This window comes from Scyliorhinus canicula, chromosome 19, assembly GCF_902713615.1.
Source record: "Scyliorhinus canicula chromosome 19, sScyCan1.1, whole genome shotgun sequence".
In the NCBI taxonomy this organism is placed as follows: Eukaryota; Metazoa; Chordata; class Chondrichthyes; order Carcharhiniformes; family Scyliorhinidae; genus Scyliorhinus; species Scyliorhinus canicula.
Window position 1 is genome coordinate 104,970,852 of NC_052164.1, and position 24,751 is coordinate 104,995,602.

Below are 24,751 nucleotides of genomic sequence, written 5' to 3' on the forward strand. Positions count from 1 at the left end.
GTCAGAGTTGAAATAGGACTTGAACTGTTGATTCCTCTTCTCAGGAATCCTGTTTCCTTGTGCCTCTGCCCCCCAAAAATATGGACTTCACCCTTTGCCGTGACCCCTCACCCCATCCACCAACACCATGGGCACACCTTCATGTCACAGAAAGTGCCCACCACCCTTCTCAGACAAACTTGGAATAGGTAATAAATGTCAGCCTTACCAATGTCGACTCTGTACAGAGAATTAATTTTTCTAACTGCCACTGCTTCGGTTACTAACAAATCAACCTCAGGCACCTCCAAACAGGGGCAGCCAATGACAAAACAGAGTGACCATCGCAAGAGAAAAGGTCAACTCACCGGCTTTTCATCTCCATCCAGAACATCCTCTTTGGTGAACAGTCTTATGCAGTCCATCAGTGAAACTTCACCATAACCTTTCTGCAAAAGGAACAGAAATCAGAACATTTTCTGAAAACTGAATAATAAGACATTGGCAGAGTTAAAACACTAGAAAGTGATTTTCTGATCAAGCTGGAAATGGAGGGGTAAGGTCCAAGTGACCTTTGCACCTGGAGCTCATTTCCTAATTTCAATTGAACTTGTCCAAAAGACTCTTGGTTACAAACAGCAGCTGGCAATACTGTGTTAAAGGAACCTAATTATTCACAATAGCATTGCTCTCTTTTTTGCTAAAGATTTGGGAGTTCTGCCATACTCGGCCAAAGACTTTCCACCAAGCTCCATAATCTATCAACAAAAGCAAAATACTGTGGATGCTGGAAATTGGAAATAAAAACAAATAGCCAGGAGGACTGGCAGCTCATGTGGTGGGAACAGAGTTAACGTTCCAGCTCAGCAAGGTCCTCAACATGAAACATTCACTCTGCTTCTCTCTCTCCAGATGGTGCCACACCTCCTATTGTTAATCTGTCACCCTAATTAGGATGCAACAATTGCTCATTACTTCCAGTGCCTGTCAACTGTGACAGAAACCCAAGATTGATTTTCCACACCACGCACGATTTCCAGATACTGCCCTCTGCAGATATTCTTCCCCTCTCCCAGAGTTAGACAGCAAACAATTTATCCTGGAGGACCCAATAAACGTAACACAGTAAAGGGTACACTGGAACAGTGTTTATATTATTGCAATAGTAAGCTAGAGATGATAACTAATAATGCAGAGCAAGGCAAGTTCACACGCCACCAGGCCAGCTTGAGAACTCTGGTCTCAGTAAAAAAATGGGCATGGGTCTGAGCTATATCAGTGAAAACCCAGCTGGCTCACTTTAGCAACGGAACCTGCTGGCTTTACCCAGTCTGGCCTGTATGTGACTCAAATCCAACACGTGGGATTCGGAAGAGACTGAGCAAGCCAATTATATCAAATAGACACTAAATTCCACATTGAGAATGAATAGAAAAGCAGATGCTGAGGTTGTTCTAACTGCTAATCCCAGTGTTTCACTTCTCTTTCCAAAAGTGTGACTGTGTCTAATGAAGGCACCAAGGTGGTTTCCTGAGAGAATAGCTACAGGTAAAAGACATTCCTGTGGTCAGATAGCATCTGAATATCAGCAACCTCGTGAACAGTAAATGTCTCTGCTGCTTATCAGGTGCTATGGCCTTGCATCCTCTGGTGGACAACATTTCACATTTGGCACCTACCCAGACGTGAGTCTGTTGTAACTGCATCTGATAAAAGCTGCACTCAGAAACTCAGCAGCTGTCAAGGGTTTGGATTTTCCAGCCCATTCCGCGAGAGGGACCACTGGGTCCTGCTGAAGTCAACGGAGATTTGAATAGTTTGTCACAGGGACCAGAAAATCCCAGCTGTCAATCGGTTTTCTCACCTTTGAGATGGGTAGTGACAGGTCCCAGAAGGGGTCAAACACTGTGGAGCAGTAGCCACACTCACTGCAGGTGAGGGAACTTTTCAACTGGCCCACAAAATGATCTGAAAAATAGAAATTAGCCAAGTTGTTACTGATGTAAACAAAAAAAAAATCAGGTATTTTCCTTCGGAATATTCCTTAAATTCACAATTCTGATCTCACAGACAGAATTGTTAGGGCACAGAATGAGGCCATTCGGCCCATCATGCCTCATGACTCAGTGCCATTCTCCTGCCCATGCCCCATACTCAAACATGCTGTTTCTATTCAGAAAGTCATCTAATACCTCTATTGAACCTGCCTCCACCACCATTCCAGACCCAAACTACTCTCACAGTTCTCTCACATCTCATCTGCTTCTTTTCCAAATCACTTCATTCTGTGCCCTCTCGTTCTTGATCCTTTTACGAGCAAAAAGTTTCTCCTCATCTACTCTGTCCAGCCCCCTCATGATTTTGAACATCTCTATCAAATCTCCTCTCAGCCATCTTCTCTCCGAGGGGATCAGTCCCAACCTCTCCAATCTGTCCTCGTAACTGAAGTTTCTCATCGCTGGAACCATTCTTACAAACCTCTCCTGAACTCTCTCCAATGTGTTCACATCCTTCCTATAGTGTGACACCCAGAACTGTTCACAATATTCCAGCTGAGGTCTCACTAGTGCCTGTAGAAGTTCAGAATAACCTCCTTGCTCTGGTACTCTGTCTAATGAAGGCACCAGGGCTGTTTCCTATGCAAAGAGCTACAGGTAAAGGATGTTCCTTTGGTCAGACAACTTCTGAATATTAGCGGCCTCTATTAATAAAGAGGCTATAACAAAACCAGAATGCTATCTTCTTTATTAACTGCACATCCAGGTCCGTCTGCTCCTGCGTCCTTTGGGAATTTACCCTTATTTTATATTGTCTCTGTATGTTCTTAATACCAGACATACCTGGTTATGCTCATGTGAAAACCTGAATGTGCTGCACTCACCTACAATCCGACTGTCCTCTCTCTCCAGGTATTTCTTCCACATTCTTCTCCCCTTTTCATCATCACTAGAGGTGAAGAGGAAAATGTAAACTGCATTGCCCAAATCAGACACCAAGACACATCACCTTGATTACATTTTCCTAAGTAATTAGAAAAACACTGAATTTAAAAAACACACTTTAGTCACAATAACAATGATCTGCACAACTGAGCAGTGTCTGGGTGAGAGTTAGATTTGGGCATCACCACTGTTCCACAACACAACACACTGATAGACCTTAGCTACAATATTGGGGGAGCGAGGAGCACAGCGGCACTGAACTCATCTCAATCAGCAGTTTAATCACTCCAAAAGCTAACTCTAAAATGCGGCTGGACAATAACTGGACAGGTGGTCGGCTAAAGTGGTTAGCACTGTTGTTTCACAGCTCCAAGGTCCCAGGTTCAATTCCCGGCTTGGGCCACTGTCTGTGCGGAGTTTGCACTTTCTTCCCGTGTCTGTGTGGGTTTCCTCCGGTTTCCTCCCACAAATCCTGAAAGACTTGCTGTTCGGTGAATTGGACATTCTGGATTCTCCCTCTGTGTACCCGAACAGGCGCCGGAATGTGGCGAATGAGGGATTTTCACAGTAACTTCATTGCAGTGTTAATGTAAGCCTACTTGTGACAATAATAAAGATTATTATAAATTGGGAAAGTAACTAAAAACAAAGAAGTTACTTTAAGTTATATTTGCAAGAATATGGGCAGCAGGGTAGCACAGTGGTTAGCACTGTGGCTTCACAGCACCAGGGTCCCAGGTTCGATTCCGGCTTGGGTCACTGTCTGTGCGGAGTCTGCACGTTCTCCCAGTGTCTGCGTGGGTTTCCTCCGGGTGCTCCGGTTTCCTCCCACAGTCCAAAGACGTGCAGGTTAGGTGGATTGGCCATGATAAATTATCCTTAGTGACCAAAAGGTTAGGAGTTATTGGGTTACGGGGATAGGGTGAAAGTGAGGGCTTAACTGGGTCGGTGCAGACTCGATGGGCCAAATTGCCTCCTTCTGCACTGTATGTTCTATGTTCTAAGACAGACTCACTGGGCTAAATCGCTGGCTTTTAAAGCAGACCAAGCAGGCCAGCAGCACGGTTCGATTCCCGTACCGGCCTCCCCGAACAGGCGCCGGAATGTGGCGACTAGGGGACTTTTAACAGTAACTTCATTGAAGCCTACTCGTGACAATAAGCGATTTTCATTTCATTTCAATTGATCAGAGCTCGCTAGCGTGAGGAATGGTAGCAGAAAGCATACATGCATTTCAGGGGAAGTTAGACTATCTATGAGGGAGAATGGAATGGAACGATACGTAGAAGAAGAGGAATGGGAACAGGTTTGTGTGGCCAAGTGACCTGTTTCTGTGTTGCACATGCTAAGAAACTCGATCCTTCAGGGGTCACATGCACCTCCCCAAAATTAAAAATTGAACTGGCTCAAAACAAACTACTAGACGTAATCTGCACATAGACAGTTCCAAGAGACAGGTACAGGTAATTATTGCCACTTACCGAAGGTGGTCTAGGTCCTCCACTGTAGCCTTGGAACGCACCGAGACTCTGTTCACTTCATTGTGAAGCCCATCAAGCAAGAACCGGAGGAACTCCTGGGCATCTTGTTGACTGAGTGAGCAAAATGAGTCAAGGTTAGGAAGAACAAATAAACCTGTGTTTATATCACAACTATTATCACCGTGAGGGATTCAGAGGAGCTTCAACACAGGGAAATGAGTCATTCCCAGGTATCTGTCTTGGTGATGGAACATGGCATCAGGCTTCCGCCTGACTACTGTTTATATGTCAGGTGTCACTTACTTGTATCCCACAAATCGCGGGGCATATTTCTGGATTTGTGTTTTGAACTCGGAAGGACTGATCGGATCATTGCTGGAGGATGTCCACAGAGACTGCAGAAGCTTTGCAAATTCTACAGGAGAAAATAAAAACTGATGAGTTTTAGTGGAATTGGTTGACGAATACTCAAATTATTTTAAGCATCATCATCATGGTATAATTTAGCACCAGAGGAGGTCATTCAGCAAATGATCAATTACATTGCTTCTATAACGATGCCCATGGTGACGGAGATCAATTGCTGACATTTGGAGATAATATTATTTAGAACATGGAACAGTACAGGCCCTTCGGCCCACGATGTTATGCCGACCATTTGGTTACGTTTTGGAGACTTCAGCAGCTGCGCTCAAAACTAAGAGATATTTTGTAAGATATTTTGCTCCACTTGGCAGAAATTGGGGGTGGGATGGGGGAAGGTACTGGCTTAGAGGATAGAGATTTATTGGCCTCTCCATTGCCCTTGGCCAATACATTGGGAGTGCTTACCTTCCATGAGCGCAGTGTTTGTACGGCTCCGGTTGTTGAGTTCTCGCCGATATGTGTTCTGAATACAATAATCTCGTAGCTCTCGAGTGTTGCTCAAACATTGCAGGATTGAGTTCATGAAACACTGCATCAAAAGAACACAAAAAAGGAACATTAATGACTGCACAAACAAAAGGGAGGGGAGGGGAGCAGGTGAATTCACACAGACTGTTAGGAGGGGATGAACAAAACCAGTGCTTCCACCCAGAATAAACAATGCTCTCTGGGCAATGCCATGGGCAATGCCATGGGCAGGCAGCTTCCACTCCAGGGACAGACTGGCAATCGTGAAAACAAACACCAGCCTAGTTCCTTCAGACAGCAACTTAAGGTTTGCAGTAATAGGGCTGGTTTAGCTCAGTGGGCTAGACAGCTGGTTTGTGATGCAGAACAAGGCCAGCAGCGCGGGTTCAATTCCCGTACCAGCCTCCCCAAACAGGCGCCGGAATGTGGCGACTAGGGGCTTTTCACAGTAACTTCATTGCAGTGTTAATGTCAGCCTACTTGTGACAATAAAGATTTTTCTATTTATTTATTTTAAAGAGTGCTGCAACCCCACTGAAGGAGGCAGAACAGGAAAACAAAACTGGGCTCCAGCAAATTCCAGGATATGGGAACACATTCATCCCTCTCGCAGACTATTCTGCTATCACTCCTCGAGTTGCTTTCTCATCGCCCATCTTTTACCTCCAATTCTATGATGTCAGCCTGTAATTTACGTAGAATTCTTAACTCAGGTCAGAAGGTCCGAGCAGTGGACGAACTCCGGCTCGGAATTCCGGACTGATATCGAACAGGTTCCTTGCCTGGGTTACGTGAGCCTGAAGGAGTAACAGTTCCTACGGATTTGTTCCCATAGACAATGCCAGCTGCCTTATATCCTACTTTCTGTTGCCATCCTCAATACTTCCACAACCTGCAGCTAACCTGCCTCGGAGGAGTTGCTTGTTTTTTTAGGAGCGTTGTTAAAAACAGCTCGGGCTAACAGAGTTCATACCTCAGTTTGTTTATAAAACAGATGTAAAGACAGATGTCTCGAGTACAGGTGCATGTTTGCAAGTCCCATTGCCACCATTCCCACAACACTAGGTGTTTAACCAACACACACTGTTTTGGGTTTGAGTTACACACTGTCTGTATCCTCTTGTCAAATTGATAACACTGCTCTGTGAATACTCAAAACCATCAGCTTCTGACACAATGACCTCTGCTTCCCCACATTTAACCAGAAGTCAACTGATAAATATGTTCCCCATTGTGCCAGCTGAACAGTGCACCTCCGAAACATTCTCATGTCCAGGGCAATGCGAGGGGAGAACTCATCCAGAACTCCTGCTTCAGTAACCCTGGCTGGGAAACAGCTGGGAATTTTGGTTCAGAACAAGACTCAGCTGGGATGTGATGGCTCCACAGTGGAATAGTCCTACAACACATACTGCCTATTTGGGTAAGTAAGGGAAGTTAGTCATTACTTTGCCTGACCCAAGATGACACTGCCGTACCCCACCATAACCCTAACACCATCCAACCTCATCCAACATGAAGCCCCTTTAAACAAAACTAATCAACTGCAAAACACATTCTTAAATAAATGCCAATTTCTGGAGATTATCCACAATGGAAGTACTGTAATCGTGTTGACTGGAAAATGAAACTCACTGTGTTGCCCAGATTCCGAAGTCCCACAAGACCCTGGCTGCTTTTAGAATTCTGAAAAAAAAAGAACAAAGATTAAATTGGAGTTTTAAAGTTTCAGATATAACAGTTTCCCAGTTGGAGTGGGTTTAGGCCTGGAATTAGATAGAAATATGGAACAAAGAACTTTAAACACAGCGGAGTAAACATTACCAATGCTACTAATCCCAGCACTCAATGTTCTCAATTTGTCACATAACAAAGTCCAATTAAACATGTACCGACATGGAGGCTCACTAACCCGACAGTGCTGCACATTCCCCCCCACCCCCCCCCCCCCCACCGACAGTGCTGCACATTCCCCACCCCCCACCGACAGTGCTGCACATTCCCCCCCCCCCCACCGACAGTGCTGCACATTCCCCCCCACCCCCCCCACCGACAGTGCTGCACATTCCCCCCCCCCCACCGACAGTGCTGCACATTCCCCCCCACCCCCCCCCCCACCGACAGTGCTGCACATTCCCCCCCCCCCCCCCACCGACAGTGCTGCACATTCCCCCCCCCCCCCCCCCACCGACAGTGCTGCACATTCCCCACCCCCCACCGACAGTGCTGCACATCCCCCCCCACCGACAGTGCTGCACATTCCCCCCCCCCCCCCACCGAGGGTGCTGCACATTCCCCCCCACCGACAGTGCTGCACATTCCCCCCCACCCCCCCCACCGACAGTGCTGCACATTCCCCACCCCCCACCGACAGTGCTGCACATTCCCCCCCACCCCCCCCCCACCGACAGTGTTGCACATTCCCCACCCCCCACCGACAGTGCTGCACATTCCCCACCCCCCCCACCGACAGTGCTGCACATTCCCCCCCCACCCCCCCCACCGACAGTGCTGCACATTCCCCCCCCACCCCCCCCCCCGACAGTGCTGCACATTCCCCGCCCCCCACCGACAGTGCTGCACATTCCCCCCCCACCCCCACCGACAGTGCTGCACATTCCCCCCCCACCCCCCCCACCGACAGTGCTGCACATTCCCCACCCCCCACCGACAGTGCTGCACATTCCCCCCCCCCCCCCCCCCGGCAGTGCTGCACAACCCCCCCCCCCCACCGACAGTGCTGCACATTCCCCACCCCCCCCACCGACAGTGCTGCACAGTCCCCCCCACCCCCCCCACCGACAGTGCTGCACATTCCCCCCCCACCCCCACCGACAGGCTGCACATTCCCCCCCACCCCCCCCACCGACAGGCTGCACATTCCCCCCCACCCCCCCCCACCGACAGTGCTGCACATTCCCCACCCCCCCCACCGACAGTGCTGCACATTCCCCCCCACCCCCCTCACCGACAGTGCTGCACATTCCCCCCCCCCACCGACAGTGCTGCACATTCCCCCCCCCCCCCCCCCACCGACAGTGCTGCACATTCCCCCCCCACCCCCACCGACAGTGCTGCACATTCCCCCCCCCCCACCGACAGGGCTGCACAACCCCCCCCCACCCCCCCCACCAACAGTGCTGCACCCCCCCCACCGACAGTGCTGCACATTCCCCACCCCCCCCACCCCCCCCACCGACAGTGCTGCACATTTCCCCCCCCACCAACAGTGCTGCACAATCCCCCCCCACCCCCCCCCACCGACAGTGCTGCACATTCCCCCCCCACCCCCCCCACCGACAGTGCTGCACATTTCCCCCCCCCCCCCCCCCCACCGACAGTGCTGCACATTCCCCCCCCCCCCCCCCCCACCGACAGTGCTGCACATTCCCCCCCACCCCCCCCCACCGACAGTGCTGCACATTCCCCACCCCCCCACCGACAGTGCTGCACATTCCCCCCCCACCCCCCCCACCGACAGTGCTGCACATTCCCCACCCCCCCCACCGACAGTGCTGCACATTCCCCACCCCCCCCACCGACAGTGCTGCACATTCCCCACCCCCCCACCGACAGTGCTGCACATTCCCCCCCCCCCCCCCCCACCGACAGTGTTGCACATTCCCCACCCCCCACCGACAGTGCTGCACATTCCCCACCCCCCCCACCGACAGTGCTGCACATTCCCCCCCCACCCCCCCCACCGACAGTGCTGCACATTCCCCCCCCACCCCCCCCACCGACAGTGCTGCACATTCCCCGCCCCCCACCGACAGTGCTGCACATTCCCCCCCCACCCCCACCGACAGTGCTGCACATTCCCCCCCCCCCCCCCCCACCGACAGTGCTGCACATTCCCCACCCCCCCCCGACAGTGCTGCACATTCCCCCCCCCCCCCCCACCGCCAGTGCTGCACAACCCCCCCCCCCCCCACCGACAGTGCTGCACATTCCCCACCCCCCCCACCGACAGTGCTGCACAGTCCCCCCCACCCCCCCCACCGACAGTGCTGCACATTCCCCCCCCACCCCCACCGACAGGCTGCACATTCCCCCCCACCCCCCCCACCGACAGGCTGCACATTCCCCCCCACCCCCCCCACCGACAGTGCTGCACATTCCCCACCCCCCCCACCGACAGTGCTGCACATTCCCCCCCACCCCCCTCACCGACAGTGCTGCACATTCCCCCCCCCCACCGACAGTGCTGCACATTCCCCCCCCACCCCCCCCACCGACAGTGCTGCACATTCCCCCCCCCCCCCCACCGACAGTGCTGCACATTCCCCCCCCCCACCGACAGTGCTGCACAACCCCCCCCCACCCCCCCCACCAACAGTGCTGCACCCCCCCCACCGACAGTGCTGCACATTCCCCACCCCCCCCACCCCCCCCACCGACAGTGCTGCACATTTCCCCCCCCACCAACAGTGCTGCACAATCCCCCCCCACCCCCCCCCACCGACAGTGCTGCACATTCCCCCCCCACCCCCCCCACCGACAGTGCTGCACATTTCCCCCCCCCCCCCCCCCCCCCGACAGTGCTGCACATTCCCCCCCACCCCCCCCCCCACCGACAGTGCTGCACATTCCCCCCCCCCCCCCCCCACCGACAGTGCTGCACATTCCCCACCCCCCCACCGACAGTGCTGCACATTCCCCCCCCACCCCCCCCACCGACAGTGCTGCACATTCCCCACCCCCCCCACCGACAGTGCTGCACATTCCCCACCCCCCCCACCGACAGTGCTGCACATTCCCCACCCCCCCACCGACAGTGCTGCACATTCCCCCCCCCACCGACAGTGCTGCACATTCCCCCCCCCACCGACAGTGCTGCACATTCCCCCCCCCCCCCCCCCCACCGACAGTGCTGCACATTCCCCCCCCCCACCGACAGTGCTGCACATTCCCCCCCCCACCGACAGTGCTGCACATTCTCCACCCCCCCACCGACAGTGCTGCACATTCCCCCCCCCCCCCCCCACCGACAGTGCTGCACATTCCCCCCCCCCCCCACCGACAGTGCTGCACATTCCCCCCCCCCCACCGACAGTGCTGCACATCCCCCCCCCCCCCCCCACCGACAGTGCTGCACATTCCCCACCCCCCCCCCACCGACAGTGCTGCACATTCCCCACCCCCCCCCACCAACAGTGCTGCACATTCCCCCCCACCCCCCCCCACCGACAGTGCTGCACATTCCCCCCCCACCCCCCCCCACCGACAGTGCTGCACATTCCCCCCCCACCCCCACCGACAGAGCTGCACATTCCCCCCCCACCCCCACCGACAGTGCTGCACATCCCCCCCCACCCCCACCGACAGGCTGCACATTCCCCCCCCCCCCCACCGACAGTGCTGCACATTCCCCCCCACCCCCCACCGACAGTGCTGCACATTCCCCCCCCCACCGACAGTGCTGCACATTCCCCACCCCCCCACCGACAGTGCTGTACATTCCCCACCCCCCCACCCCCCCACCGACAGTGCTGCACATTCCCCACCCCCCCCCACCCACAGGGCTGCACATTCCCCCCCCACCCACCCCCCCACCGACAGTGCTGCACATTCCCCCCCACCCCCACCCCCCCACCGACAGTGCTGCACATTCCCCACCCCCCCCCACCGACAGTGCTGCACATCCCCCCCCACCCCCACCGACTGTGCTGCACATTTCCCACCCCCCCACCGACAGTGCTGCACATTCCCCACCCCCCCACCGACAGTGCTGCACATTCCCCACCCCCCCACCCACAGTGCTGCACATTCCCCACCCCCCCACCCACAGTGCTGCACATTCCCCACCCCCCCACCCACAGTGCTGCACATTCCCCACCCCCCCACCCACAGTGCTGTATATTCCCCACCCCCCCACCCAAAGTGCTGCACATTCCCCACCCCCCCACCCACAGTGCTGCACATTCCCCACCCCCCCCCACCGACAGTGCTGCACATCCCCCCCCCCACCGACAGTGCTGCACATTCCCCCCCACCCCCACCGACAGTGCTGCACATCCCCCCCCCCACCGACAGTGCTGCACATTCCCCCCCCCCCCACCGACAGTGCTGCACATTCCCCCCCCCCCCCCCACCGACAGTGCTGCACATTCCCCCCCCCCACCGACAGTGCTGCACATTCCCCACCCCCCCCACCGACAGTGCTGCACATTCCCCACCCCCCCCACCGACAGTGCTGCACCCCCCCCCACCGACAGTTCTGCACATTCCCCACCCCCCCCCCACCGACAGTGCTGCACATTCCCCACCCCCCCACCCCCACCGACAGTGCTGCACATTCCCCACCCCCCCACCGACAGTGCTGCACATTTCCCCCCCCCCCCACCGACAGTGCTGCACATTCCCCCCCCCCACCGACAGTGCTGCACATTCCCCACCCCCCCCCACCGACAGTGCTGCACATTCCCCACCCCCCCCCCACCGACAGTGCTGCACATTCCCCCCCCCCCCCCCCACCGACAGTGCTGCACATTCCCCCCCCACCCACCCCCCCACCGACAGTGCTGTACATTCCCCACCCCCCCCCACCGACAGTGCTGCACATTCCCCCCCCCCCCCCCCCCCCCACCGACAGTGCTGCACATTCCCCCCCCCCCCCCCACCGACAGTGCTGCACATCCCCCCCCACCCCCACCGACTGTGCTGCACATTCCCCACCCCCCCCACCGACAGTGCTGCACATTCCCCCCCCCCACCGACAGAGCTGCACATCCCCCCGCCACCGACAGTGCTGCACATTCCCCCCCCCCCACCGACAGTGCTGTACATTTCCCACCCCCCCACCCCTCCGACAGTGCTGCACATTCCCCCCCCCACCCCCCCCACCGACAGTGCTGCACATTCCCCCCCCCACCGACAGTGCTGCACATTCCCCACCCCCTCCCACCGACAGTGCTGCACATTCCCCACCCCCCCCACCGACAGTGCTGCACATTTCCCCCCCCCCCCCCACCGACAGGACTGCACATTCCCCCCCCCCACCCCCCACCGACAGTGCTGCACATTCCCCACCCCCCCCCCACCGACAGTGCTGCACATTCCCCCCCCCCCCCCCCACCGACAGTGCTGCACATTCCCCCCCCCCCCACCGACAGTGCTGCACATTCCCCCCCCCCCACCGCCCACCCCCCCCCCCCCCCCGACAGGGCTGCACATTCCCTCCCCCCCCCCCACCGACAGGCTGCATATTCCCCACCACCACCCCCACCGACAGAGCTGCACATTCCCCTCCCCCCCCACCGACAGTGCTGCACATTCCCCCCCCACCCACCGACAGTGCTGCACATTCCCCCCCCACCCCCCCCCCACCGACAGTGCTGCACATTCCCCACCCCCCCCCACCGACAGTGCTGTACATTCCCCACCCCCCACCGACAGTGCTGCACATTCCCCCCCCCACCGACAGTGCTGCACATTCCCCCCCCACCCCCCCCCCACCGACAGTGCTGCACATTCCCCACCCCCCTCCACCGACAGTGCTGCACATTTCCCCCCCCCCCCCCCACCGGCAGTGCTGCACATTCCCCCCCCACCGACAGTGCTGCACATTCCCCACCCCCCCCCCACCGACAGTGCTGCACATTCCCCACCCCCCCCACCGACAGTGCTGCACTTCCCCCCCCCCCCCCCCTTTCATCATCCAAACATACCGATCTACCCAGGGTACAAGTCGCACAGGTTCTAGTATCTCATCCATGAAACATTTGATCGTGGATAAATCTACACTGGATATCACTATCCAGTAATGTCACTATCAGAGATTTGCATTTATAAGCGATCACATCACTGAACAAAACCGCATCACACAGATTACATCTAAAGTCAAATTATTGTAATTTTTTTGTATCCAACTGATAAGAATGAGACAAATGTTATCAGTTTCTTGTGGCGTTGGGAGAAGACTGCTGATCAAGAACTCTTAAATTAATTCAGTCTGACACTGGATCTTAGATTTCCACTCGAGGGGGTAAATAGAGCCTCAGTATATTGCATCATCTGAAAAGCTGCTCCTCTGCCAGTGCAGCGCTCCCTCAGTATGCCCGCGCCGCTGCCAGTGCAGCGCTCCCTCGGTATGGCTGCTCTGCCAGTGCAGCGCTCCCTCAGTATGCCCGCGCCGCTGCCAGTGCAGCGCTCCCTCGGTGTGGCCGCGCCGCTGCCAGTGCAGCGCTCCCTCGGTATGGCTGCTCTGCCAGTGCAGCGCTCCCTCGGTATGGCTCCTCTGCCAGTGCAGCGCTCCCTCGGTATGCCCGCACCTCTGCCAGTGCAGCGCTCCCTCAGTATGCCCGCGCCGCTGCCAGTGCAGCGCTCCCTCGGTGTGGCCGCGCCCCTGCCAGTGCAGCGCTCCCTCGGTGTGGCCGCGCCGCTGCCAGTGCAGCGCTCCCTCGGTATGCCCGCGCCGCTGCCAGTGCAGCGCTCCCTCGGTATGGCTGCTCTGCCAGTGCAGCGCTCCCTCGGTATGCCCGCGCCGCTGCCAGTGCAGCACGCCCTCAGTATGGCCGCGTTGCTGCCAGTGCAGCGCTCCCTCGGTATGGCTGCTCTGCCAGTGCAGCGCTCCCTCGGTATGCCCGCGCCGCTGCCAGTGCAGCGCGCCCTCGGTGTGGCTGCTCCTCTGCCAGTGCAGCGCTCCCTCGGTGTGGCCGCGCCGCTGCCAGTGCAGCGCTCCCTCGGTGTGGCCGCGCCGCTGCCAGTGCAGCGCTCCCTCGGTATGCCCGCGCCGCTGCCAGTGCAGCGCTCCCTCGGTATGGCTGCTCTGCCAGTGCAGCGTTCCCTCGGTATGCCCGCGCCGCTGCCAGTGCAGCGCTCCCTCGGTATGGCTGCTCTGCCAGTGCAGCGCTCCCTCAGTATGCCCGCGCCGCTGCCAGTGCAGCGCTCCCTCGGTGTGGCCGCGCCGCTGCCAGTGCAGCGCTCCCTCGGTATGGCTGCTCTGCCAGTGCAGCGCTCCCTCGGTATGGCTCCTCTGCCAGTGCAGCGCTCCCTCGGTATGCCCGCACCTCTGCCAGTGCAGCGCTCCCTCAGTATGCCCGCGCCGCTGCCAGTGCAGCGCTCCCTCGGTGTGGCCGCGCCCCTGCCAGTGCAGCGCTCCCTCGGTGTGGCCGCGCCGCTGCCAGTGAAGCGCTCCCTCGGTATGCCCGCGCCGCTGCCAGTGCAGCGCTCCCTCGGTATGGCTGCTCTGCCAGTGCAGCGTTCCCTCGGTATGCCCGCGCCGCTGCCAGTGCAGCGCTCCCTCGGTATGCCCGCGCCGCTGCCAGTGCAGCGCTCCCTCAGTATGGCTGCTCCTCTGCCAGTGCAGCACGCCCTCAGTATGGCCGCGTTGCTGCCAGTGCAGCGCTCCCTCGGTATGGCTGCTCTGCCAGTGCAGCGCTCCCTCGGTATGCCCGCGCCGCTGCCAGTGCAGCACGCCCTCAGTATGGCTGCTCCTCTGCCAGTGCAGCGCTCCCTCGGTATGGCCGCCCCGCTGCCAGTGCAGCGCTCCCTCTGTATGCCCGCGCCGCTGCCAGTGCAGCGTTCCCTCAGTATGCCCGCGCCGCTGCCAGTGCAGCGCTCCCTCGGTATGCCCGCGCCGCTGCCAGTGCAGCACTCCCTCGGTGTGGCCGCGCCGCTGCCAGTGCAGCGCTCCCTCGGTGTGGCCGCGCCGCTGCCAGTGCAGCGCTCCCTCGGTGTGGCCGCGCCGCTGCCAGTGCAGCGCTCCCTCGGTATGGCTGCTCTGCCAGTGCAGCGCTCCCTCGGTATGGCTCCTCTGCCAGTGCAGCGCTCCCTCGGTATGCCCGCACCTCTGCCAGTGCAGCGCTCCCTCGGTATGCCCGCGCCGCTGCCAGTGCAGCGCTCCCTCGGTGTGGCTGCGCCGCTGCCAGTGCAGCGCTCCCTCGGTGTGGCCGCGCCGCTGCCAGTGCAGCGCTCCCTCGGTATGCCCGCGCCGCTGCCAGTGCAGCGCTCCCTCGGTATGGCTGCTCTGCCAGTGCAGCGTTCCCTCGGTATGCCCGCGCCGCTGCCAGTGCAGCGCTCCCTCAGTATGGCTGCTCCTCTGCCAGTGCAGCACGCCCTCAGTATGGCCGCGTTGCTGCCAGTGCAGCGCTCCCTCGGTATGGCTGCTCTGCCAGTGCAGCGCTCCCTCGGTATGCCCGCGCCGCTGCCAGTGCAGCACGCCCTCAGTATGGCTGCTCCTCTGCCAGTGCAGCACGCCCTCAGTATGGCCGCGTTGCTGCCAGTGCAGCGCTCCCTCGGTGTGGCTGCTCTGCCAGTGCAGCGCTCCCTCGGTATGGCCGCGCCGCTGCCAGTGCAGCGCTCCCTCGGTATGGCCGCCCCGCTGCCAGTGCAGCGTTCCCTCAGTATGCCCGCGCCGCTGCCAGTGCAGCGCTCCCTCGGTATGCCCGCGCCGCTGCCAGTGCAGCACTCCCTCGGTATGCCCGCGCCGCTGCCAGTGCAGCGCTCCCTCGGTGTGGCCGCGCCGCTGCCAGTGCAGCGCTCCCTCGGTATGGCCGCGCCGCTGCCAGTGCAGCGCTCCCTCGGTATGCCCGCGCCGCTGCCAGTGCAGCGCTCCCTCGGTATGCCCGCGCCGCTGCCAGTGCAGCGCTCCCTCGGTATGGCTGCTCTGCCAGTGCAGCGCTCCCTCGGTATGGCTGCTCTGCCAGTGCAGCGCTCCCTCGGTATGCCCGCGCCGCTGCCAGTGCAGCGCTCCCTCAGTATGGCCGCCCCGCTGCCAGTGCAGCGCTCCCTCGGTGTGGCTGCTCTGCCAGTGCAGCGCTCCCTCGGTATGCCCGCGCCGCTGCCAGTGCAGCGCTCCCTCAGTATGCCCGCGGTGCTGCCAGTGCAGCGCTCCCTCGGTATGGCCACTCCTCTGCCAGTGCAGCGCTCCCTCGGTGTGGCCGCTATGTGTCTGTCTACACTTTGTGCTCGGCTGCGAGTGGGAATCGACCCCACAAATCAAATTAACGGCTGGCAGGAGTGAGCTACAAATGAATCTTTTTCTCCTGTCACTGAGGGAGGGGAGAAGGTGACAATGGAATCAAACCTGGAGCTGTGAACGAACTGTGCTAACCACTGTGCTACCGTACAGCCAATGAAGTACTTTTGATGTGTTGTCATATCGGAATGGGAAAACATTTTTACAGCAAGGTGATGATGGCCAAATAGGCGGATTTACTGATGTTGGTTGCGGATAAATATTGACTAGAACACTGGGAATAACTCCCCTTCTCGTTTTTGAATGCTGCCCTGGGATCTTCCACCTGTGGTGGTACAAGGGGCTTTAGCTAATTATCTCATCCAGGAGATGGTATCTCCAATGCGGTCCCTCAGTACCGCACTGGTCTCCCTGCCTTGATTATTGTGCTGAAGAATTTGATTTAATCACAGGACTGTGTAACACAGGCGAGATTTCTACCAATGTGGCAAAGTTCATGCCAGAACTGCTCCAGTCAGCTGTGTCTCTGTCCTCAGGGGAATCTTTTATAGGAGGTTCAGATTTTGCAAACTTCACTATTGAGGCAAATACCGGCTGCCCAGCAGCACACATGGGCAATTCTGAAACTGTATTCACCTTTCACAATTGCAGCTAATTTTCTATCACACCCGACTCCAACCCTTCACTGCAACACAAACTGCTTCATTTGGAAGCAGAGAGACAGCAGCAGCTGATCACTGGATGCACCAATGCTGCAGAGTTCACTCTTTCTGTGCAAATTAACTCAGGCTTGACATCGAATAGTCCTTTCCATTTATAACTCTGCTAATCCTCAAGCCTGCTGCCAGAGGGCCCGCGTCGCCAGAGGGCCAGTGAGGCGCTGCCAGAGGGCCCGCGTCGCCAGAGGGCCAGCGAGGTGCTGCCAGAGGGCCAGCGAGGTGCTGCCAGAGGGCCAGCGAGGCGCTGCCAGAGGGCCCGCGTCGCCAGAGGGCCAGCGAGGTGCTGCCAGAGGGCCAGCGAGGTGCTGCCAGAGGGCCAGCCAGGCGCTGCCAGAGGGCCCGCGTCGCCAGAGGGCCAGCGAGGTGCTGCCAGAGGGCCAGCCAGGCGCTGCCAGAGGGCCCGCGTCGCCAGAGGGCCAGTGAGGTGCTGCCAGAGGGCCGGCGAGGCGCTGCCAGAGGGCCGGCGAGGCGCTGCCAGAGGGCCCGCGTCGCCAGAGGGCCAGCGAGGTGCTGCCAGAGGGCCAGCGAGGTGCTGCCAGAGGGCCAGCGAGGTGCTGCCAGAGGGCCAGCCAGGCGCTGCCAGAGGGCCCGCGTCGCCAGAGGGCCAGCGAGGCGCTGCCAGAGGGCCCGCGTCACCAGAGGGCCAGCGAGGTGCTGCCAGAGGGCCAGCGAGGTGCTGCCAGAGGGCCAGCGAGGTGCTGCCAGAGGGCCAGCCAGGCGCTGCCAGAGGGCCCGCGTCGCCAGAGGGCCAGCGAGGTGCTGCCAGAGGGCCAGCCAGGCGCTGCCAGAGGGCCCGCGTCACCAGAGGGCCAGCGAGGCGCTGCCAGAGGGCCAGCGAGGTGCTGCCAGAGGGCCAGCGAGGTGCTGCCAGAGGGCCGGCAAGGCGCTGCCAGAGGGCCCGCGTCGCCAGAGGGCCAGCGAGGTGCTGCCAGAGGGCCAGCGAGGTGCTGCCAGAGGGCCGGCGAGGTGCTGCCAGAGGGCCGGCGAGGTGCTGCCAGAGGGCCGGCGAGGTGCTGCCAGAGGGCCAGCGAGACGCTGCCAGAGGGCCCGCGTCACCAGAGGGCCAGCGAGGCGCTGCCAGAGGGCCAGCGTCGCCAGAGGGCCAGCGAGGCGCTGCCAGAGGGCCAGCGAGGCGCTGCCAGAGGGCCCGCGTCGCCAGAGGGCCCGCGTCGCCAGAGGGCCAGCGAGGCGTCGCCAGAGAGCCAGCGAGGCGCTGCCAGAGGGCCAGCGAGGTGCTGCCAGAGGGCCAGCCAGGCGCTGCCAGAGGGCCAGCCAGGCGCTGCCAGAGGGCCCGCGTCGCCAGAGGGCCAGCGAGGCGCTGCCAGAGGGCCAGCGAGGTGCTGCCAGAGGGCCCACGTCGCCAGAGGGCCAGCGAGGCGCTGCCAGAGGGCCAGCGTCACCAGAGGGCCGGCGAGGCGCTGCCAGAGGGCCCGTGTCACCAGAGGGCCGGCGAGGCGCTGCCAGAGAGCCCGCGTCACCAGAGGGCCGGCGAGTTGCTTCTAGAGGGCCCGCGTCACCAGAGGGCCGGCGAGTTGCTTCTAGAGGGCCCGCGTCACCAGAGGGCCAGCGCCGACAGAGCTGCACGCTACCAGAGTGCCCGCGCTGCCAGGGAGCCCGAACTGGGCAGCACGGTGGCACAGTGGTTAGCACTGCTGTCTCACGGTGCCGAGGACCAGGGTTCGATCCCGGTCCGTGTGGAGTTTGCACATTCTTCCCGTGTCTGCGTGGGTTTCACCCTCACAACCCAAAAAGATGTGCAGGGTAGGTGGATTGGCCACGCTGAATTGCCCCTTCATTGGAATTTGTTTTTCCCCGCAAGTTTAAATTTATTAATAAAAAATAAATTACTTCCTCAGCACAGATCCCAAAGCCCGCATCACCAGATTCAATCTGCCACACCAACATTGGTCACTCCTCAACCATTTCCACACTGACCGAGGTCACTGTGCAGCAAATTGGCACAAGGGGGGGGGTTTGCGGGGAACCAAACTGCAGCTAAGGTGCCCCCCAATCAACGACTCAGATCAGTGAAGTCTGCCCACAGACAAAATTCAGCAGTGGGCTCAGCAAGCTCCATTTAGTCACTACAGAAGCTATTCTCTGTCTTGCTGGCTACTGCACTTGCTAAAACAGTTAGCCACCCAGAATCACCCAGTCTCACTGAAAACTCATTTTGCTCAGAAAGGTTCCCAATCTCCAGCTTTGAAGATTCTACCTGGGAATTTTCTCAAAAACTTTGTGCCCTGAATTCCCGAGTACATTCATACAGTTTACAAGCATGGGCCAGAAACTGCTCCTCAGTATGCAGAGACCCTAACCCTGAGCTGGCACCAACACTTTCTTTAACTTAACTGGGACCTTGTCCGTGACAGATTACAGACTGGTGTCCAAAAGCTGACCACCTCAAACAGACCGAGGGAGAGTTGTTCACTGACCCTGGAATTAATCTGGAGGCTCAATCAGCAAACTCTCAGTGGCTCCCTCCCTTGTTATGAGGCAGGAACCAATTCAACAGCATTGGAACATCTTGCAGCCTAAAAATCCCATGTCCAGAGATTGAGTAGCACACGGTGGACTTCAACAACACTCAGACAAAGCTCACAATTCATTTCCTACAGTACCATTTCCTTCCACTCAGGCTGAAGTTATTACTTTACAGGGTTACTCCTCTATATTATTTATAGACATGAGAAATAGTACCAGCCTGTACCAGCCTCCCTGAACAGGCGCCGGAATGGGGCGACTAGGGGCTTTTCACAGTAACTTCATTGAAGCCTACTCGTGACAATACACGATTTTCATTTAGTGAATATCCTAAAAATCCCACTGTTCAAGGAAGTTAATTTTATTATTTCCAATGTAGAAACACATCTGTAAATACACAATGACCCAATATGTCCATACTGATCTTAATGCTCCAATGTGTCACCTCCCATTCTCCTTTCTCACCCTATCAGCATATCCTTCAGTCTCTTCTCTTTAATGACACTCGTTATAATGAATTCCACATTTGCATTCTAAAGGACAAGTTCATAGAAAAGGTGCACAGAAACTGATAAAGTCAGTGTCATGTGACATTAACTCTGCTATTCTCGGGCAGCACAGTGGTTAGCACTGCTGCCTCATGGCACCGAGGGTTCAATCCCGGCCCCAGGACACTGTCTGTGGAGTTTGTAATTTCTCCCCATGTCTGTGTGGGTCTCACCCCCCACAACACAAAGATGTGCAGGGTAGGTGGATTGGCCACGTTAAATTGCCTCTTAATTGGAAAATGAAGAAAAACTGCTCCTCTCCACAGAGGCTGCCTAACCTGCTGAGTAGGTGCAGAATTTTCAGTTTTTATTTCAGCATCTTTTGGGTTTTGTTTTATATGTAACCTTTTTTTTCAGGGATTGGGGGAGGAGAAAGAGACAGTTGAAGAATCAAGACAGTATTGGAACAATCTGGGGCAGAATTGGACAGATATTTGAGAAAGTAGATGATTGAGGGAAACGTGGGGCCAGTCAGATAGACGACAGATTCTGTCCAAGTCACGGGTCTCTTGGGCTGATGAATGATGTTTCACACTGAGAATGAGGATTAGCAAAGTGTCACGTGTGAGCTAAAACATCACACTAACTTGTGACCCCTAGAACATCACTGTCCTCCAATCAGAAAGAGAATTCACAGGTTTAGTGCTGAGGTTTGAATAGTCATTTTGTACGTGGACCTGTGCAGTCAGACAAAAATCCCATTCTTAGCCAGGAGGAGCTTTTACTTGGATTTTAACAAGAGCCATTCCTCTCTGCAGAGAGGGACAGATAACTAACCTGGACAAGGACAACACAAATAGCCGCTGAGATAATGTAACAAATGCAGCCTCTCAGAATAGCAACATAGCTTCGTTCCTTTTGCTAAGATGACAGACTGCTGAAATGACGCCTGAGCCTCTGACGTTACAGCATTTTCATTAACTGGTGGCTCATTCTGTCTCCAGTTGTAATCAGCTGGCATCATACCAGCCAGCGTCATACAACGATCGCTTTTCACTGCCTATTTCCCAAAACTGGCAACTTACTCTCAGCTTTTAAACATGGAGTGTGGGAGGCAGAATTTTAAAATAGAACACAAGGCTGTAAATTGGCTATGAGAGATTCAGCAACGCAATTTACAGCCCCCAATGACTACACACTGCCCACATTTACATTCTCTTCAATTTAAATGAGATTTTAAACCAAAGCCCTCCATAAACAAGATCCCACAGCACTTTTCAAAAAAATAACAATCAACATCAATAAAAACGGATTATTTGTTCACGATAATATTGCTGTTTCTGGGTCTTTTTGTAAAAATCTGCTGCTGTGATTCCTAATGTTACTACAAATGAGCACCCTTAAAAAAACATTTCACTCGGATCTCCAGAGGTCACAAAAGGTGCTATATAAATGCAACCCCTTTATTTGGGATGGAGATGGGAACAAGTAGTCAGGGGTCCTGTGCCTCAGATTGTGTGGTAAGGGTGGAACGACTAAGTCCAGGGTTCAAATCTTTTACCATCTGGGCTCACCTGTAAATGGTCATGGGGTAAGGACCCAGACCCAAACCTGTGCATCTGTTTGTGAAGAATGGGTGAAGGAAGATCAGATCCCCGATCCAGTGCCTAAATAAACAACACAATCACTTCCATCTTCTGTGGACAGGCCGTTTAAATCATTAGCCCAGGTCACAGAGGTATATCAGAAATGAGAATACTCATCCAGCTGTGCGATCATCCTGGAACTGACAGTTTCTGCTGGTGAAGCTGATCAATTTGTTGGGAACATCTCAGAGAGAAAGGAGATCAGGGAAATCAGTCCCAAAAATGGTTAAAATCACCCCACCTAATATCTGATATCAGCTTTCAATAAAAGTACAATTATTTTAATTTGTGTTTTATGGCACAGCCTTGAAAGAGTAATCTTAGATACGAGGAGACAACCCGGATTAGATTTCCTTGTTTAATATGAGCCTGGGTTTTAGTGGGGCATCCATAGCAGACTAGGATATTTGAGGCTCTCACCTCCCCAAAACATCACCAAGGTCCTCGAAACTCTGAACTTCACACAAAGAGATGTAGCGAGAGAGTAAATAAAATGAAGATCCGAGGAGATAGAGAGACAGGAGATAGGAAGATGAAAATAATATTTACAGAAAGGGAAAGAAAGAGGAGGAAACGTGAGCAAAGATGAAATGAATGAAATGAAAATCGCTTATTGTCACGAGTAGACTTCAATGAAGTTACTGTGAAAAGCCCCTAGTCGCCACATTCCGGCGCCTGTTCGGGGAGGCTGGTACGGGAGATGGAGAGAGATGATCAGGGAAAGCGGAAGAGAGAATAGTTAGAAAAATATAAATATATAAAATATAAGTATAGATGGAAATACAAACACGTATCAGCCTTCCTGCACTAGACATTAATGGTGTAACCTTATTTCAGTCACTCAACAGTTTAAAACTCTAAGTCATTGCTAATTTGGACTTCGAGTAGGCAGGGTTATATTGGCAAAGGTAGCATTGCCCAGATTCACTCAAACAATCCAAAATAGAAAATAAAAATACAGCTGGTCTAGTATTTTACTTTTATTTTCATTTTAGTGTTTAGCCGAACAGGTTTCCCTAACCAATCAGTTCAAGGAATACCAACAGGTTTGACCGTTTGCAACTATCTGCAATGTGGAGCAGCAGATGAGAGCACAGAGCCAGATAAAGGCAGAGAATCCATTCGAGTGAAGTTCACCACTCTGGGATAACAGGCTTACAGGGAAACTGAACAATCCCACTCCCACATCCCAGCATCATTTAGCAATCAAAATAGCAGAGCCTTTGATATTCCCCCCCCCCCCCCCCGCCCCTTGCAGGTGGGCAGTGACGTTGGAGGAATTAGTGTCACAGGCACCAGATTTCTGGAGCCTTCACGGATGAGCTGGCACGGAGAGTGGGCAGCCTGGTCTCTTTTGTAAAATGAAAGCGTTATTGATTGCATTAAATTTATAGCAGGTCCCTCCTTTACCTCACTGGAGCAGAGGGAGGGTACCATCAGGTCAGTAACCGACAAAAAGGGAATCAGATCAATAATTAAAGAAGAACATTTGTAAGACTCTGGTGGAAAAAGGAGGAATTAACTGGGTAGTTCTGTCAAAGAGCTTGCACAGGTACATTGGGCCGAATGGCCTTCAGCTCTGTGCTATAATGCTCGATTAAATTCCTCCGATTTAGTCCAGATTCTCAGGATTGAGCTCAGAATATCATTCTTTTTAAATCTGCATAGTATTCAGCATTCCAAAGGTGAAAGGGAAGCTTTACAACAATCCCCTCGCCCACTCCCCCAGCCACAATCTCAGTCAGAGCAGAGTCACTGCTAAACCCCACTTCCGGGGGGAGGGGGGGGGCACTCTCTGGGTGGGGGGGTCTCTCTGGGTGGGGGGGTCTCTCTGGGTGGGTGGGGGGTCTCTCTGGGTGGGTGGGGGGTCTCTCTGGGTGGGTGGGTGGGGGGGTCTCTCTGGGTGGGTGGGGGGTCCGTGGGTGGGTGGGTGGGGGGGTGTCTGGGTGGGTGGGTGGGTGGGTGGGTGGGTGGGGGGGTGTGTGGGTGGGTGGGTGGGTGGGGGGGTGGGTGGGTGGGTGGGGGGGTGGGTGGGTGGGTGGGGGGGTGGGTGGGGGGGGTCTCTGGGTGGGTGGGTGGGGGGGTCTCTGGGTGGGCGGGTCTCTCTGGGTGGGTGGGGGTCTCTCTGGGTGGGGGGTCTCTCTGGGTGGGTGGGTGGGGGGGTCTCTCTGGGTGGGGGGGTCTCTCTGGGTGGGTGGGTGGGTCTCTCTGGGTGGGGGGTCTCTCTGGGTGGGGGGTCTCTGGGTGTGTGGGGGGTCTCTCTGGGTGGGTGTGTGGGGGGGTCTCTCTGGGTGGGTGGGTGGGGGGTCTCTGGGTGGGTGGGGTCTCTGGGTGGGTGGGTGGGGGGGGGGGTCTCTGGGTGGGTGGGGGGTCTCTCTGGGTGGGGGATCTCTGGGTGGGGGGGGGTCTCCTTACCTTGGCCTGGTTGATGATCAATCCCACGAAGGTGGAGACGAGCACGGAGCCGGAAACATTGACGCTCTTCCTGCGGAGCTCCCGGTGAAAGAGGCCGAGAACCGGCTCCTCGGTCACCGTCACCGTGTAGCTGTGCCTGAGAGTGGGCATGGCGGGGTCCGGGGGGCCGGGGGCCGGGAACCGGGGGTCCGGGGGCTGGGAGCCGGGGGTCCGGGGGCTGGGAGCCGGGGGAGCGGGACCGGGAGCGGGGCTGGGGGAGCGGGAGCAGGAGCCGCACCGCCCGCTTTATACACACACAGTGACAGAGAGGGGGGGGGGGAGTGTGAGAGGAGGGAGGGAGTGTGAAAGGAGGGAGGTGCAGATGGGGGTGGGGTTTGCAGTTTGCTCTCTTTAACTCTCTCTGCTCCGGCCCGAATAGAAATTGAACCTGTCCTTCAGAGTGTCAATAAAATACATCAAAGTTTAAATATCAACCTTAACCACTAACTCCAACCTTACCCCTTAACACCAACCTTAACCACTAACTCCAACCTTAACCCTTAACTCCAACCTTAACCACTAACTCCAACCTTAACCCTTAACTCCAACCTTAACCACTAACTTCAACCTTAACCCTTAACTCCAACCTTAACCACTAACTCCAACCTTACCCCTTAACACCAACCTTAACCACTAACTCCAACCTTAACCCTTAACTCCAACCTTAACCACTAACTCCAACCTTAACCCTTAACTCCAACCTTAACCACTAACTTCAACCTTAACCCTTAACTCCAACCTTA

At 56.5% G+C, this 24,751-nt stretch overlaps 1 protein-coding gene across 1 annotated transcript in view; it reads right to left on the reverse strand.

Annotated features, from left to right (window-relative positions):
- Window positions 1-24,751, reverse strand: part of LOC119954464 (ubiquitin carboxyl-terminal hydrolase 2-like) — a 152,433-nt gene that overhangs the window by 22,483 nt on the left and 105,199 nt on the right. The window contains 7 exon segments of the mRNA XM_038779690.1: window positions 348-428; window positions 1,844-1,947; window positions 2,861-2,925; window positions 4,403-4,513; window positions 4,706-4,817; window positions 5,234-5,357; window positions 6,932-6,982. Of these exon segments, the coding sequence (XP_038635618.1) occupies window positions 348-428; window positions 1,844-1,947; window positions 2,861-2,925; window positions 4,403-4,513; window positions 4,706-4,817; window positions 5,234-5,357; window positions 6,932-6,982 (648 nt within the window).